The sequence below is a fragment of the Cyclopterus lumpus genome, chromosome 15 (genome assembly GCF_009769545.1).
Source record: "Cyclopterus lumpus isolate fCycLum1 chromosome 15, fCycLum1.pri, whole genome shotgun sequence".
Lineage (NCBI taxonomy): Eukaryota > Metazoa > Chordata > Actinopteri > Perciformes > Cyclopteridae > Cyclopterus > Cyclopterus lumpus.
The window spans coordinates 22,407,580-22,425,482 of NC_046980.1; the positions used below are offsets into that span (position 1 = coordinate 22,407,580).

The window sequence follows — 17,903 nt, forward strand, 5'->3', positions numbered from 1 at the left end:
ATAGTTAGGTTGTTGTCCTGGTTACCAGATGCCGGTTCTCTGGGATTACGCCAGCGTTGGTCGGCTCTTCTTCACTTGACCCGACGCTGTTGAACTGCATGAATAGGGGGTACGGGAGAGAGACGAGACCGCATCCCTGTGGGGCTCCTGTGTTGAGAGTCAGGGTGGAGTAAGTGGGGGTTGCCTGTGCACACAGCATGGGGGCGGCTCAGGACCCAATCACAGAGGTTGATAATGAGCTCTAATGAGGCAAATTTCCTTCAGTATTTACCCGATTGTGAGCCTCCGACTTTTCTCACTGAATGTTGTATTTCTCTCTCTCTCCCTCTCTCTCTCCCTCTCTCTCTCTGTGTTTCAGATCCTGGCATGTGTGTTTGTGTTTGAGATGCAGAAGGGCTTCTGTTGGGTGATTCAACTCTTCAGCCTGGTTTGCACGGTCAAAGGATACTATGACCGTAAGTGCTTCAGTAGTAATTATACACATTATGAATAGTGTTATTGCATTGTGTTTCATACTGTATATCTTGGGATGTTTACGAAGGACAAGTGATTTTGGTATTTAATCCCCTTTTCCGACAAACTTTCTATATCAGATGGCTTTTAAAAAATCTATAAAATCGCTTCCACACAAGCATCTGCAGTTATGTTCTGCGGCTTGCTTTTTTTGATCTCGGTGTGTGTCATAGTTTAGTTTTTTTTCTTTTCAGCAAAAGCAGTGAGTGACAAGACCTGCAGCCTCCCGGTAGAAGAGGCCGGGGTCATCTGGGACAGCATCTGTTTCCTGTGTCTGTTGCTGCAGAGGAGGGTCTTCCTCAGTTACTACTTCCTGCATGTGACGGCAGAGCTGCAGGCTTCTGCCAAGCAGGCCTCAAGGTAACACACAAGGGACTGAAGGAATGAGTCGGCTAATGCAGTCACAACGTATTATCATCGTATTTATCTTCATTCATTTATCAGATCTTTCTCCACAGTCCTACACTGTGTGAAGGCATCAGAAATTGATAAAAAAAATTGACTGAATTAAAACATTTAACATCAAAGTGAAAAAAAAACGACATCTCTACAAAGTCATCATAATTCATAACAAATATTCAATACTAAATACATCTTTGCATACTCTCTTTTAAAAAGTACACACAATCAATCATCACTGTTGAAGAATGTTTGGTCTACAAGTTTCACACAAGATTTTACTGTCACATTAGATCTACTTTGATTTAATTTTGTCAGACAATACAATGTGAACATTTCCAAGGAGATGAATCAGAGGGAACAATGTAGTATTACTTCACTCTCATCATGGACATTTAACAGTGACATCACTGTAAGCTGTATTACCCCCTGTTGATAAATCCCAAATGTACGGACCACGATGACTAATTATCAAACTTTCTGTGTTGATTGAAATGAAGCTGCTATGGATATTGGCTCCCGAGTTACTTCCTGTTGACAAATGCACTGACAGCTGTTTCTTTCTTCCAGGGGGTTTGAGCTCTTCAGATCCAGCATCGTGAAGAACATTAAGTTCCACCAACAAGCTGAGAGGAAATCCCTGTCCCAGCTCAAGAGATCGTAAGTGTTCACGTACAGTTAGGAAATGAGCTTTTTGGAGTAGCGTTGTCATGGTGCATTAAAGAACGAGTAGAAATGGAAAGCTGGATGGTGAAAGATAAAGCGTTCAGTTGCCTTCAACACAAACAGGTAGTAGGTGTCATGGTTTCCAGGGGATGAATACTACTGGTTTTGGTGATCCTCCTGGAAGGGTTTCCACACACTTCTGGCTTCATAAATGCAGATGTGCAAACATACATTACGTTATGATAGGTTGCATTTTTAAGTCTCTTTTTTTATTTCATGAAAAGGTGTGTACACATACTGTAGGTGTATTGCTATGGGGGTGAAGTCCAAACAGAGTAACAGAGTCCACTGGTAACTGGCAGGCAAGTACAGATACAGGTACAGGGATCAGAAACTCAGAAGCAAAGGTATGAAGCAACGAAGCAGATATGACAATCTGCCAAGGAGTGAGTGGACAAGGGACGGTTCATTACTGCAAGGCTGACGAGGGAAAGTGCAAACAGGGGAGCAGATGGCCAGCGAAGGTCAATCGAAGGAGACGGTAGGCAAATGGGGTCACTGTAGGGCAGAAGGGTGTGCCAATAGCTACTCTAAAAGACAAACCAAAAGCCGGAAAATTACTTGTTTTAATTGACATTTTGAGAATAACGTCATAATAGAATATGTTGCCTTAGTATTTTCCTAACAGTCCAAAGGCTACTGTAGCCTACACATGCAGTGTGGGGGCTTTGCTTATAGACACCTTAGCTCTGTTTGGGAAAGTCTCTCTCCTCCAGGATGCGTCCTCCTGAAAAGCACGTCATTGGAGGTGGTGAAGGTACATTTGTGTGGACAATAGGCCACGCAATGGTGAGATTTATCAGAAGTGTTTTTCCCGTTAGTTTTGTTTTCCACCTCTGACGATAACGCCGCGTGTCCTGTGTAAATACACCGTGGTAGACACCAGGTAGGTATAGGATACTTGGCTTCACATTAGCCCACAGCAAAAATGATGAATTGATTTCAAGAGAGAGAGTTAAAGTGAAATGATTCTTTCTTCTCCCCTTCCCTTTTTATTGTCATCTCCTCTCAGGATGCAGAGAATTCGTGCCAAGCAGCAGAAGCATAGAGAAGGACACAAAACAAGTGAAGATTCTAACGACAGTCAGAATGCTGGTAGGCGTGGCCGACTGGAAAGATACTCGTCAAACTGTTAGAAAACGTAGAAAACTAAACGCGTACGGTAAACACGTGTACCACCTCTGCTTGTTTTTAGCTGCAGATGAAGCGCCCTTCAGTTCTCAATCGGTGTCATTTTAAAAAGTGCATCTCTCACGTTTCTTTATATTTTACACTCACCACGGCATCATTTTGTAAAATAGTGGGCGAATGCATGCTCATGATGGTTGAGTATTACCCATAGAGTCCAGTATATGATGGAGCATGTGCTAGCTAGGACGTCATCATTAGCTTTGTGCTGTGCAGTACTTCTACCAATCTGATGCGTCTCTGCCTTTTTTCCAGAGACCCAGACAAACAAGAAGAGTTCCAGGAAGAAAAATTGGTCCCAGCCGTGGTTGGACCATGCTACAGGTATGGCAAACACTCAAGCTGCTTATAGGTGAAGAACATACCGTAAGACTGAAGTATCCATCTAATCTAACATCAGGTTATCCATATCTAGTGAGCTAGAGGACATTGAAATATGTTTCTCCATTCACAGTGCTCCACTCAGGAGAGTACTACCTGTTTGAATCAGACAGCGAGGATGAAGAGGACTCTGAAGAACAAAAGCCCCAAAAACAGACTGCCTGTGAGGTCAGACGCCACTGTTTCACAAGATGTACCTCCATAAATAATATAGCAGTACCATTTCTATGGGAGTCAGTATCATATTGATATGTTTGTCATCGTGCATGCCAAATTCTTACTCGCTCAGGCTCCGCTCTCCACTGGACTCTATTGGGAATATTCTACCATCATGCCCGTTGAAAATGTGTTTAAGCGTAGCTGGTCAATCAGGACGTGCTGACCCAAAGATGTGCAGACCCCACAGTATATAATGCAATAGGGGGATTGGCTCACTAACTAACTACCTCCATGGATGGAGTCACCACTTCCAAAACCTCGTCAGTGCCCGGCATGTCCGGGCCTTTTTTAGTGATGACCACGGCGGCGATGTTGATGTTGTGAATGTCTTTCGCACTGTTAAAACTGTGGAGAAATGCATTTCTCAAGGAGCACATTCCTTTCCCCTCTCCACCTCCATGGCTCTTCACGCCGTCTTTTTAATAGTCGGCCTTACTGGCTGCCCAGTGTATAGGCCATTCCCCACATCTGGTGAAGGAGGCAGTGAAGGACGTTTAAGTGGTCACGCAGCGCTGTTTATGTCAGAAATCACATTCTCAACCTGATATGGTAGCTATTTATATTTGCCATTGAGCTGGAAATGTTGCTGTCGTGGACTTTTTTATTTCGGTCTCCCATGGGCCAGCCTTCCGTTTATGGAAGAGTCTGGCGGCTCTGAGGTCTGAGACAGGATATCACAGCTTGTTCGCTGCTCTTGACTTTTAGTTCGAGGTGGCTTCAAAACACAGAATATTCTTGCATTTCACCTTCCAGGGTGAAGTCTCTGGCCCACAGACTGCTATTTCCCATGCCATGTCCCTCAGCGCCATGAGAAGATGTGCAGACATGGTATATCAACTGAAACGTACGGGTCGTCATGGCTAAGTCCAAAGAATTAAATTTTTCCACACAGCCCAGTAGATCTTACAACTAACCCAACTGGAAGCCCTGCTTCAGACAGTCTGTGGGGGTAATGGTGACGGTGTTGACTGTGATGCAGGCCATGTAGTTTCTGGCAGCTGCCCACCCGGTGCTACCTACACTTTTATAGCACCTGTTCCCAGCTTGGGAAAGCTTAAGTGCATCTGTTTGCCAACCGACGTAACACCCACCTCCCGCTATGGTTCTCCCTGGAACAGAAAGGTAATCCACCCCTGGGGGTTACTTAAGGAGTCATTCTAAGTTGAGCATTACACAGCATTACACAGCTGGATGGTTTTTGTCTTCCACCCCATGCAGGGGAAATGTTAGCAAAGATAATTTTTTAGCATTTGCATGTTATGTATAATGCACAGCCCTAAAACGCACCAGTACATGAATGCATCTTCCATGCCTACAGGACCTGTTCACACTCTACATGAGCATTTCAGTGCAAGCTTTGTTTGGTGGGGTGAGTGTCATGGACAAATGTACGGTGGCATCTCTTGGACATTTGGGGCTCCTTTTTAGGGTCTGTGCTCACTGGAAAGACACAGGACTTGTGAAGAGAGTGGGGTGTGTGTTGCCCTTAATATTGTGGGGATGGCAAGTATTCGGGTTTGCATGTTCTAATTGGCTATATTGGTTGTAATTGAAATATTACCCATAGATTAAGTAGAGGGCTCCGCCAGTGTGTATATAACTAGGGTTACACTAATGTAACCTTCATTACAGAGTTCGTGGACAAATGGATGGACTATCCATGGTCATGCTACAACATGACCATGGATAGTCCATCACCAGGTCTAATGCTGCAGGAGACAGTTGTGTAGAATGTTATCAAGTAGAGTCACATGTCCACAATATCAGATTTTATATAATTGACTGATATCACAGATATGATATACTGCATATAGTTGCAGTTGCTACTTCAAAATGTTTGAAATATGTAACCTTTAACTAAGTCAAACCTAATGTTCATGTTTATTGTTGATTGTGTTTTCCCCCTCAGTTGGCTTACCTGGCGTGGGTGACCAGTGTGAAAACAGCTTTGAAAGAACGTCACAGACACCAACAACATTTGAGAAGGATTGAGAGAAAAGAGAAAGAGAGAGAAGGAAGAGTTGATTCACAACAGGAAGCGTTTTCAGCTCTAGGTTCGATATTCTTACATCCTTTTTTTTATTACTATGGTGACGGAGGTGACAGTGGCAGATAGCTCCTCAAAAGGTCTTGACAGTTTTGAATTAATTTATCTTTTTCACCTTTCATCACTAAAGCACATATTGCCCATGATAGAAATTCCCCTATTGACACCCGGAAAAGAATCTACCCAGCCAACCTAACTGGACCAAACAAAAGCAGTATTAAAACCACAGCACGAGAGCCCCGATAAGAGCTAAAATAACCCAGCTTGGACCTAAGGTTACTCCCCTACCCAGCCTACTCGGGGCTATTGCCCGGTCACAGGACAATACATTTAATTGAATAACCCTCAGGCTAACTCAGCATTGGGAAATCAGAGACTGCTGTGTCCACATATTTTAGATATCTGAGTCCATAACAGCTGAAATACAAAAGAGAAAACGCATGACTGTGTTAAGACGACAGTTTTCTTGTGTTGTAGAATGACGCTTTGAACCTCGTAACCTTGTGAGTCCACAATTATGTGTAACTTGTAATATATTGATCTGCGAGGCAAGAGGAAACACATTTGGATTAAGTCATATGGTTTTCTCTGGCCTGGTAGGTTTGTCAGTCTTGTTTACATATTGATATTCATACACATAACTTTTCGATTTTTCGATTTTTGCAACTGGGACACATTTTTCTCCAGAGATCACCAAGACATCGCTGGCTACCAAGCCAGAAGTGCTTGCGGGCGTTGTCCAACCATAAACAAGCGGGTTAAGACAGCAGGGCTAAGCTAATGCTAACGCCTTATTGGCTATCGCCACCCAGCATTTTCCTCGCCAATGTAGTTTATGGCAACATAATGGATGTGCTGCGGCAGTTGATGATAACTCACAAAAAGGATTGTGGACTGCAACATCATGATTTTTACAGAAACATGGCTCGGCAGCGGAGTTCCCAACAGCGCCATTGAGCCAATGGGGCGCCACATCCTCCAGGCATATAGAATAGCTTATTAGATGCCACTGCAACGGCATGTCGTTGTCTCAGTAATGACAAAGAAATATCTTAATCTAAGACAGAAATTAAGTATGCATACTGTGTGTGTTTGTGTGTGTGTGTAGGTTGTGGGGACAATGATGTGTTTGAGGACGCTGGCCTTCAAGAAGAGGAGCCAGAAGAAAAGGAGTCCAGTAGGTTCACGTTGTCTTTTCCTCCCCCTTCACAACATGCTGCTGCTTTTCCATTTCACAGTAGCTTTGTTTCTGCTCACTTATTTTTTTTAAAGTATTGCATGCTGTATCAAAACAGAACTACTCCCAATGTAAACCCAGTTGTGTCATTATTAGACGCAAAGAGGGAGAATTGGTGAATGAGTCAAACACAGTATTTCTACTCTGGGCACCAGCGTTCATGCCTCTTGTGAAACCAGTTGAGATTCTTTCCCATTCTGTCATGCTCTGTGACATTCAGTTACGTGGCGTTCTAGCAGTGAGTCACATGACCTTGCGTTACTATCGTACCTATTTTATGCCGAACCATGATGTTCCTAACCCCTACTATATTAACGACGACGTGCACAGCCATTTCACAACATTGACCACGTACGAAAGAAAAACACTACGCAAGGGATGTGGGGGATGAGATCATGTTGTCTTTCCGGATATTTCCATAATGCACGAATGCTTGTCTTTGGCTCCGGACAATATGAAACGTGGTCAAAAGTAGCTGACATGAAAGAACAATGAAAACGTGCTCAGTTGTAAACACATTCCTCTCTCCGTTTATGGGTTCAATGGCCAAGGATATTTGTTATATATTTTGTTTTCTGTTTGCAACCTCAACCTCTTCTTTTGGGCCGACTGTGGCTCAGTGGTAGAGCTTCGTCCTTCAATCAGAGGATCGGCGGTTCAACCAACGGCTCCGCTAGTTCATGTCGATGTGTCCTTGGGCAAGACACTTAACCCCAAATTGCTGCCTTAAGCTGTGTATGAATGTGTGAGAATGGTTAGTTAGGGTCCTGATGGGCACCTTGCATGGTAGCCCCTGCCATCAGTGGATGAATTGGTGTGAATGATGACATGTAGTGTTAAAGCGCTTTACATCCATCCATTACCGTTTACTGCCGAAGAAGAGCAATGCTAAGGCGGCGACTTCTGACGAAACTATGCTGTAACGAATAAAAAAACCTGTTGGAAATGGAATAACCCTAGTTTGCATTTCTGCAACAACACACTTTTTTACCTATGTCATTACAAGACCAAACTAGTAGAAATGTTGGAATATTTTGGCAGCAAATTGCTCTCCTTGTACATACATTTAAAAATGGCCCCAGAGGTCACTATCCACAATCTTTTCAAAGTATAGAAAAGGTACACATAGTAGATGGTACACATTCTCAGAATCTCAGAGTCAGTAAAGGTTTATCACGTGTTCGGTTCTGATCCCTGTCTCTTATCTGTCTTGAAACTGCAGGTCACGGTGAAATGGTTCAGAGGATTTTGGATATCCTGCACTTGTTATTGGCCATAGTTCTGGCCATGGTAGATGGACTGACTCAGTGGCTCAACCTGCTCACTAAACAGTACAGAGAGACATCTACTGTTCTGTGCAATGAACGCTACTTCATCGTACACAAGATACAGCAGGTAAACACAAGTTGAGCAAGCATTGATCTTTTTGGAATAGAACACTCAGCACACACACACACACACACACACACACACACTGTAATGCAGGTCTGTCTCCCTCTGATTGGCAGCATCATACAACAGCAGACTCCACGGACGACCACGTATCTCAGGGCAGTGAGAGTCCCACACTGGACACTTGTTTGGACGAGACTGATGGAGACTCCATCAGACACAGGTTAGTGTGGAAAAGAGTGTATCACGAGTGTCTTCTTTTACCAACTATATATATATAATGAGAGCGTGTTCCTAATTCAAACATGACCAAGCCTTTTCTGAGTTTTTATGTTTTCATACATGTTATGTGTCTCAGCTGCCTCGAGGGGGATAGCATGGATGTGACAGACCGGTCTACCCCCAAGCCAAGGCTCAACAGCATTGGAAACCTCTTGGGTCCAGAATCCCCATCCAGCAGCATGGCGCTTGTACCAGCGCCATCCAAACAACAACACAGACACTCAAGAACAGCCAGCGAGCTGCTGGGGGAACGGTAGATGAAGAAACTTATGACTCAAGAGAGCAAACAAGAATCCACACCTATTCCTTTTCACATGACCACCTTGGCCTACCTGCAGTAATACCACAATGTTTACGCCATAAACGTGTTAAAGGGAAATAATAGTTTTATTTCAGATTGTGTTTGGCCAAAGCCATTGGAGAAAACCAATGGCCAGAATGTTCCTCAGTCTGACCATTGGAGAAAACCAATGGCCAGAATGTTCCTCAGTCTGACCATTGGAGAAAACCAATGGCCAGAGTGGTCCTCAATCTGGCCATTGGTGAGGAACACTCTGGCCATTGGTTTTTATCGTTTATTAAAAGACTGGTGATGAATAATAATAAAATTTGAATACAAATGCATGGTTGTGACTTCCCATTCCCTCTCTCTGCAGGCAGTTCTTCATTGAGGAGCTAGCACAGAGCAGAGAGTTCTATAACAACCAGAGCCGCCTGCTGAAGCTGCTGTTTGCCATGTACAACCTGCTGGCAGCCAACTCAGAGCTGGTCTGCTATTTCATCATCGTGTTAAACAACGCGGTCAGCGCCTCCGTGATATCACTGGCTCTCCCCATCCTGGTGTTCCTATGGGCTATGCTGGCTGTTCCAAGACCAACCAAGAAGTTTTGGATGACTGCTATAGTCTACACAGAGGTATGAGCACTGAGAGACACACGGACTCACTGAAGAAACTAAATTACTTATTTGCCACAAAGCAGCACAGGAAAATTCTGCAATATTGTTTTTAAACAAGCATTACTCTCTGATCAGAGCTAAAGGCTTGAACCCTGCCCCACTTTGCTAAGTAAATGGAGAGAAAACTGATAAAAAAAGAAAAATGAATAGATCACATACACACAAAAGAAAGAAAACAGAATGAGCTGGGTTGCCCTGCTATCACAATACCTATTTATTCATGTAACATATTCAGTAGAACATTCGCTTATCTTGTTTCTGGTGAACCTAATAAGTATGTGAGGATGGCGTATACTGTTGTGTTCTCTAAAATATTCCACCATTCATCTTCTGTCATATGTTCTTTTTTCCATTTCAGCTATAATGCTGTAATTCTGCTTTTCTCCTTTAGGTGCTAATATAGTGTAGATATTATTTTATATTTCCTTGAATTATAAACTCCAAATGTGTTTTATATCATTCCATTTTTACCAACATCTGCCTAGGGATTAACCCTAGATTTGACTTTTACTGGATTTTACAACTTTTAGAACTTAATGATTAAAATAAGGGCTATAATAATTTTTAAAAAAGACCCTGTCACTGTCACCACAAATTGATCAAATGACTGTGTTATGTGAAGCACAGTGGGCAAGACTTTTCACCAACTCTGCTGATGATTTGATACAATGTCAAATATTGTGTTTAGTTGCCAAGAATATACATTATGTCATAATGATTTTAGGGTGAGGATATGGCAAACATTGTTTGATTTGAGTAACAATCTTGATTTGTTCCTTTTGCAATACTGGCAATGACATAATTACAATAACAAGTTATATTAAAACAATTAATGAATTGTATTCATGGATGTCTGAGAGGACATGAAGGCAGACTCATCCAGAGCCTTTTGATCTCACTATCTTGCGATGTGTTCTCATAACCTCTCCTGCTGGCTGTATTGCTGTGCTGTTCTCTTTCCAGGTGATGGTGGTGGTGAAATACCTTTTCCAGTTTGGATTCTTCCCTTGGAACAGTGTTCATGAGATGACTTTAAATGAAGACAAACCGTTCTTCCCACCTTGCATCCTGGGCCTGGAGAAGACTGACAATTACATCAGATATGACCTTCTCCAACTGCTGGCTCTGTTTTTTCACAGGTCCCTTCTCATGGTCAGTTAGTTTTTACAACCATGAAAACCATTATGTATGATCCCCTTCAGAAAGAATGAGCAAACAAATACTTTTCATTTGACTTCCATAGTTCTATAGCTTATCGACGTACATTTTGTTGGTCAAAGTCCATTTATGGTTGAATTATCTGCCTTCTCTGTTTAGCTTTGACTAGTGCAATATCACCTGTGACAGGAAAATAATAATAATAATAATAATGCATTTAATTTATATAGCGCTTTTCATAATACTCAAAGACACTTAAAAAAGCTCTCCATTATGCCATGCAGACTGACAACGCAAGAAATATTAATATATGATAAATTAAGACTTAGTTTAAGGTGAGTAAAGGGGCACAAAATCCAAAACAACAAAAACATGTTGCTTTTGAAACATGGAACAAATATATTGATACAAGACATACAATTCCCTGTACGATAATTAAAAAAAAAAAATTATGGAAGGCTTAACATTTTTAAATATAGTGAATATCAAAAAACAATATCATTAGAATTGTCCTTGTCATGCAGGGTAAAGCTCGCTAAATTCCACTTGTGTGTGTCTGCACAGCGTTACGGCCTGTGGGACCACGAGGGCCCCCTGGAGGAGCAGAGCCCCTCACCGGAAAGTTGTAAAGATGAAGGAAAAAATATAGAAGGAGATGAAGATGGAAGAAAGAAGGAGGGCAGAGGAGAAGAGGAGGAGAGCAGAGTTAGCTCAACATCTACCCTGGATAACCTGGAAATTACTGAACTGGACCAACTTGAAAAGGTTGGTGCACATACTTGATATTAGTTGCTATTGGTTACTGACCTATCAATACAACATGTTACAATCTATGTCCTTGGCCATTAACTAAAGCAGTGACATAATGTAATGCTGTTAGCAGACTAATTATTAAAGATATCGTACTACTTTCCTAGTTTGTTCAAATCAATTGTTTATCACTTTAGGATATGGTTGACCACGGGGAGCCGAGTACCAGCTCTGCTGCTGCGACCGCACAACCTCCCGCTACTGAACCAGCACCCAGTGGGTCAAAAGACGGGCACGACGCTCCGTCTGGGCTAAAGGACAGCTCGAAGCCTCCCGGCAGCCCGGGGGAGGATGAGACGGTCGACGGGGACGACGGCGAGCAGGTGACAAAGGAAGTCCCGAAGAAAAGCAGCAGTCTCCGCTTCCGCAGGAAACCTAAAAAAGCCAAACAACAACACAGCAAAGGTGTGTGGCGTCATCGCGTGGAGAACGTGTCACTGGCTGCATCCCATTAAGGTGTAGCACATGTAGGGGCCTGGTATTGTGCGAGCAAAGAGCTACTCGCGTGCAACTCACTGTTGGAATTTTGGGGGTATCGTCAGGCAAGTTTTCATTGGCAATTATTGATATTTGGACAATCCCTGTGGCTCTTGGCTGTGGGGGAAAGGGTTGTTAACAAGCTGATGAAAAGCACCGTTCATTTGTCGCTGGGAAGCTGGTGCTGGTTCAGAGTAATACTATTCAGTTGAACATGTCTCTTTGAGGTGGCAAGAAGATCTCAGTTGTGCCCCAATTATAATTATTATAAAGAATAAATAACAGCTTAGCTCCGGATCGTCACAACTACCGTGTTCCACAGTGATTTTACAACACATTTGCAGATATCTGTAGACGGAGATTATCTCTGTGCTTTTTTTCATTTACACCAAGTGTAATAAAGAGAAAATGTGTTTCACATCCTTAATTCTGGTCTGGTCAGCGGAGCCCACGGTTGAGACTGCAGACGCCTGTGAAGCAGAAGCAGTGAAGAAGAAGCAGAAAGGCAGTCGCAGAGAGGCAGCCGGTCGGAGATTGCTGGCTGTGGGAGACAAGATCAAACAAGTCCTCCTCTCTGGGTGAGTTGAATGTCGAGACTGTAATGTCACCATATGCATGATTTATGACTTACCGTATAAGTCATAAGTCTCTTCATTTATCAAAATGTTTCACGTTAACGGCTAATTAGTCCGTCATTTATTCAGATATTTTATTCAAATAATTCAGTTGCAATCCATGGAGGAATTCTAAACGGTGCAATGGATTATTGAACTGACATTAGTTTTTGTTCATGCCATTTTGTTTCCCTCTTCAGGATTCAAAGTGTTTACAGGCCAACGCAGGGCTTCTTCAGGGGTATTCTCCATGCCGAGTATCGGACTGCCACTGACGTCTATGCACTCATGTTCCTGACCGATGTCGTCGACTTCATCATCATCGTCTTTGGCTTTTGGGCTTTTGGGGTGAGAGACGAATGGAAGTTGTCATTTTGTAATTATTCATGAATAAAAACAGAAAGATTTCATAGTGAGAAATCCAACATGACACACGCTCAAACGTCTCTCTCCTCCAGAAACACAGTGCAGCAGCTGATATAGCCTCCACCCTTTCAGAGGACCAGGTTCCCGAGGCCTTCCTGGTGATGCTGCTCCTTCAGTTCAGCACCATGATCATTGACAGAGCCTTGTACCTGCGCAAGGCCGTCTTGGGAAAACTCATCTTCCAGGTTCAGTTCATGTATTCGGATTCTTTGCATTCATATCTCGGCCAGCAGCATTGGTTCAGATGACAAGAGGTGTCTCCTGTCTTTTCTTTTGTCCAGGTGATTCTTGTGTTTGGGATCCACCTGTGGATGTTCTTCATATTGCCTGCTGTCACTGAAAGGTGAAGTCAAAATAAATCATGTATTTATTCTATTATTGGAGGACTGATGGTTATTATTACCAATGGACTAACTCGCAGAGAGTGACTGGTGATTTGGGTTGTTAAACGATGATCTTTCTGTTAAATATAAATGGAAGAGTCATCAGCATACTACTGCACATTAGCTTATTAAGAATGTATTTGTCCTTGTTTCTCCTCTCTGTTTAGGAAGTTCAATCAGAACTTTGTGGCCCAGCTCTGGTACTTTGTCAAGTGTATTTACTTCGGCCTGTCAGCCTATCAGATCCGCTGTGGATACCCCACTCGTATCCTTGGCAACATCCTCACCAAGAAATACAACCATCTCAACCTATTTCTCTTCCAAGGGTATGGACATAAAGCCACTCTGCAGCTTTGTTTTTATGTTTATGTGTATCTATAATGACAGAGATCAGGTGGACCTTTAGTCATTACTATAGAAATAAATAGGTCAAGAATCAGCATGTGGTATATTGGCATTATTATATGGATGTTGTGCTTGTGTGTGAGTGTAGGTTCCGTCTGGTGCCATTCTTAGTGGAGCTGCGAGCAGTGATGGACTGGGTTTGGACTGACACCACTCTGTCTCTGTCCAACTGGATGTGTGTGGAGGACATTTATGCCAACATCTTCATCATTAAATGCAGCCGTGAGACAGAGAAGGTATGAAGTGTGTATGAGTAGTGTGATATGATTATACCAGACCAAAAGACCAAGTCGAGGTGTAAGGGTACATTCTATTAAAGGGGAAAGGCAGTAACTCCTCAGAATCAGTTACAACAAAATGTATTTTAAAATTCTCTAAAAGACTCATTCACTTCAATGGAAGCCCACATGGCTGACGACTTCAGCATATGTTTCCTGTTTTGTTGTGAACGATTGGCGGACTCCAAGGACCTTAAAGTTCGCCTTTGTTCAACTCCGACGTGAATGCCTATGGTCAGTGATGGAAATAAATACAAATTTGAGTTATAACATTTTAGACGTAATAAATAGATGTTTATTTAAATGATACTCAAACTAATTTAAACAAACAAAACCACTAGCCAGCCGGGCCAGGGAGCGAACCAGCATGTTCAGGTGGTGTGTCTTGGGCACTCATTAGCTGACAATGAACAGCAAACAGGACCCAGACCCCTAGTGGAAAGGAGGGGTCGTTACACCCCTCTCCATAAAAACGGTGTTCTTACCAGGAATACTGGCATAATAAAATACTTCACATTGTAAGTTTTAAAATATATATCTCTGAATTTTTGTTATTTTCTACCCTCAGAAATACCCACAGCCCAAAGGACAAAAGAAGAAGAAGATAGTGAAATACGGCATGGGTGGACTCATCATCTTCTTCTTGATCTGCATCATCTGGTTTCCCCTTCTCTTCATTTCATTGGTCAGATCAGTCGTGGGTGTGGTCAACCACCCCATTGACGTCACCGTGACTGTCAAGTTGGGCGGTTATGAGGTAATCAACATGTGATATTGCAGTCCCTTCTACTGCATTAAGGAAATGTTCTGATGAGTCTAAATCAATGCCGAAGACGCTGAATTTATTACAATTGAGAAATTGAAAATGGAGTAAATGCTGACATATTAATGATTTTATATATATATTTATTATTATTATTATTATTTATTATTATATATAATATTAGAAAAATAAGAGAAAAAAAATCAATTAAGTCAGATCCCAGATCAGATTCCAGTATGCAACAATTCGGTCTAATTTCCATTCACATATTCTACCTACAGTACAGCCAAATGTAATATAGGTGCAAAACACAGTATATAAAATGTGCTTAATCCACTGGTGTATGTTTTTGCCTAGTCCCTGTTTACCATGAGTGTGCAACAGCAGTCCATCCAGCCCTTTACACAGGCTGAATACGACCAACTCACCCACAACTTTGGAGACAATGCGGTGTGTACTGTATTGATTGATATGTGTGTGTGTGTGTGTGTGTGTGTGTGGCCTGCTTGAGTTGCTTTCTTTCTGCGTATCTATATTTCATGCATCATTTTGTGTGTGCGTGTGGATCTAGGTAGCCATGCAGTTCATCACTCTCTACGGTTATGAGGATATTGTGACGGCCATGATTGAAGGAAGTTCAGGATCCGTATGGAGGATCAGCCCTCCGAGCAGACAGGAAGTAATTAAAGAGCTACTTGGGAGTCCTGTTGACCTGACACTACGCCTGGCCTGGACTTTCCAGAGGTAAAACATTTGCTCTCCGATTAACAACATTTAATTATACTATAATATGCATTATTATTACATATTATCACCAATGGCCTTGACTTTTTATGATGTTTTCTTGCTTTCCAAAGGCTGACTGCATCCATCTCTCTTTCTTTCTTAATGTATCTGTCTCTGACAGGGACTTAGGTAAAGGAGGGACGGTGGAACACACGTTTGACAAACACTCGATAGACCTGGAACCCGGAAACCCAGTCCGAGCTGATCTGGCCTCACTGCTGGTTGGCAATCGCAGCGAGCCTGTGTAGGTACACACTAGTGTTTATGCAAACACTAGGATAACTGTTTTCATTTCTAATAATACATATAGTTGTATCTTACAAATGGCGTCCTGTCTTTTTCCCAGGTTTGTTCCTCATATGATCCCGAACTACATCCGTGCCCCCAATGGAGCTGAGGCCAAACCAGTCAATCAACTATATAAAGGTCAGAGTTAATGTAGTTACTGTATGACATGAAACATACATACCCAAATCAGTTCATGGTCACTTTCTACAAAGTACAGCAGAGAATCAGAAGTAACCAGCTTTAAGGGCTTTACAATCTGTACATCATACCACCGACTGGGTAAAAGCATTTGTTTTAACACAGCTGATGGTTTCTCTTGCAGGTGAAGATGGTTACCTCAATATAACCCTGTCCCTGAAGAGTGACAGGTCACTGAATGGCAGTGGGAACCAGGAGTGGTGGGACATTGCCATTGCAGGTTGTCGGTCCTCCTCATGTGGGGTTTTGCCCATCGTCATATTCAATGACAAAGTCAGTCCGCCCAGCCTGGGTTTCCTGGCTGGATATGGGTAAGGAGCTCACAAACGTTTACACGGGTTTGGATGCATGCATGTTTTTATATTCATAGAATAAAAGGAGCCATGGAAAATAAGTTGGAATAACCACCAGAACCCTGTTCACTGAACAATGGGGATGCAGAGGCATTAAAGGGGGGGGGCGGGGGGGGGCAGCAAATCAATCATCCATTCTTCAATTTTCAACTGCTTATTTGGGACCGGGTCGTGGCGTCAGAGTATTCCAGACATCCCTCCTCCCCCCCCACAGCGGCATGTTGAGCCATGCCACTGGTGCTGTCCGATCGATCGTGTTATCGTCGCACTCACGATGTGAACAAAAGACCACCCGAAATGCTATGAATAAAAACAATTGTTCATATTATATAAAAAAGGTATATTTTAATCTGATTTGTCTCATCGGGGTCCGCTGTGCTTGACCAAGGACGGTGCGCTAACAAGGCTAATACTGCATAGTGGGCAAACCTCCTATTCTTCACCACTACTTTGGTCATTTCAGGAAAGAAAGAGATAATACAGTCTTTCCAGATAATTCCCCTCTTTTCTTCATATCTTTGGCTTCCGGCCGCAAGCTCCCTCTCCAAAAAAGTGTTAGAAGTCTTAATGATCCCCTCGATGGTGGACTCTTCTTATACAACTCTGTTTCTGACAGGTCTGTGCCCTTTGGATATGATTGTTCTCACAAATTCCCTCGGTTTGACATTTTTAAGTTTGTCTGCGTGTACAAAGTCCCTCAATCCTCATATACATTAACATTGCAGTCTTTAAATTAATGTGGTTTTAAAGCTAACTTTGTACTTTGTGCTTTTCTGGAAGGGGACAAATATCGTTACGGACTTTGGCGAGGGAAATGGGAATAGCCATTTCTCAATTCAGATATCTCAAAATATCTGAATGGGTTCAATGTTTATCCACGAGCTTCACTGTAATACGCCTCATGAAACGTTACAGCCATAAACTAGAGGCCTGGCACTCAGAGGCCTTATGGCTTTCCGATGTATATTGAAAATGAGGGGGTTTCTGAGCAGTGTCCAAAACAGAAGGGTTTACCATCCCATCTCCAAAAAATGCAATTCTTGCAGAATTCTCCAAATGTCAAATGTTTTGGATAGTATATTATATTAGATATTAGATAGTTCTACAGTGGTAAAAAGAATGCTTAATTTACCACCAAATCTGTGTAAAAAATGGTATCAACCCAATAATTAGTTTCTCGGTGGCCCCACAAGACTTTTGATATCCATACTGTTCCCTAGTGCACATTAAATGTTATTAAATATAATTGTGTTTTGTGATTTGAGTCTTTTTTCCCCCACACTTCTCGAACGTAAATATTATTTTACTCTGACTTTTCTCTCCTTGCAGGATCATGGGTCTTTACCTGTCTGTGGTCTTGGTCATTGGAAAGTTTGTCCGTGGCTTCTTCAGTGAGATCTCCCATTCCATCATGTTTGAGGAGCTGCCCTGTGTGGACCGCATCCTGAAGCTCTGCACCGACATCTTTCTGGTTAGCGTGTGCATATTAACACACACATTCTGTATGTACTGTACTCGTAAAAAAATATGTTTTCCAGATTTGAATTAGCAGTTCAGAAGAGCAGAATTATGGAATGTTCCCTCGAGCTAATTAGCATATTTCTTTTAAATAACGGGTGTACA

At 42.4% G+C, this 17,903-nt stretch overlaps 1 protein-coding gene across 1 annotated transcript in view; it reads left to right on the forward strand.

The window, feature by feature from the left end:
• Positions 1 to 17,903, forward strand: part of piezo1 (piezo-type mechanosensitive ion channel component 1) — a 66,667-nt gene that overhangs the window by 47,270 nt on the left and 1,494 nt on the right. The window contains exons 26-53 of the mRNA XM_034552715.1: positions 359 to 455; positions 708 to 873; positions 1,483 to 1,572; positions 2,651 to 2,733; positions 3,082 to 3,150; positions 3,281 to 3,375; positions 5,336 to 5,480; positions 6,582 to 6,650; positions 7,933 to 8,105; positions 8,219 to 8,325; positions 8,461 to 8,637; positions 9,041 to 9,299; positions 10,305 to 10,493; positions 11,064 to 11,264; positions 11,447 to 11,714; positions 12,229 to 12,364; positions 12,601 to 12,748; positions 12,859 to 13,011; positions 13,108 to 13,169; positions 13,377 to 13,535; positions 13,703 to 13,850; positions 14,461 to 14,649; positions 15,013 to 15,105; positions 15,227 to 15,399; positions 15,563 to 15,685; positions 15,788 to 15,867; positions 16,052 to 16,238; positions 17,610 to 17,751. Of these exons, the coding sequence (XP_034408606.1) occupies positions 359 to 455; positions 708 to 873; positions 1,483 to 1,572; positions 2,651 to 2,733; positions 3,082 to 3,150; positions 3,281 to 3,375; positions 5,336 to 5,480; positions 6,582 to 6,650; positions 7,933 to 8,105; positions 8,219 to 8,325; positions 8,461 to 8,637; positions 9,041 to 9,299; positions 10,305 to 10,493; positions 11,064 to 11,264; positions 11,447 to 11,714; positions 12,229 to 12,364; positions 12,601 to 12,748; positions 12,859 to 13,011; positions 13,108 to 13,169; positions 13,377 to 13,535; positions 13,703 to 13,850; positions 14,461 to 14,649; positions 15,013 to 15,105; positions 15,227 to 15,399; positions 15,563 to 15,685; positions 15,788 to 15,867; positions 16,052 to 16,238; positions 17,610 to 17,751 (3,981 nt within the window). The remainder of the gene's footprint in view (positions 1 to 358; positions 456 to 707; positions 874 to 1,482; positions 1,573 to 2,650; positions 2,734 to 3,081; positions 3,151 to 3,280; positions 3,376 to 5,335; positions 5,481 to 6,581; positions 6,651 to 7,932; positions 8,106 to 8,218; positions 8,326 to 8,460; positions 8,638 to 9,040; positions 9,300 to 10,304; positions 10,494 to 11,063; positions 11,265 to 11,446; positions 11,715 to 12,228; positions 12,365 to 12,600; positions 12,749 to 12,858; positions 13,012 to 13,107; positions 13,170 to 13,376; positions 13,536 to 13,702; positions 13,851 to 14,460; positions 14,650 to 15,012; positions 15,106 to 15,226; positions 15,400 to 15,562; positions 15,686 to 15,787; positions 15,868 to 16,051; positions 16,239 to 17,609; positions 17,752 to 17,903) is intronic.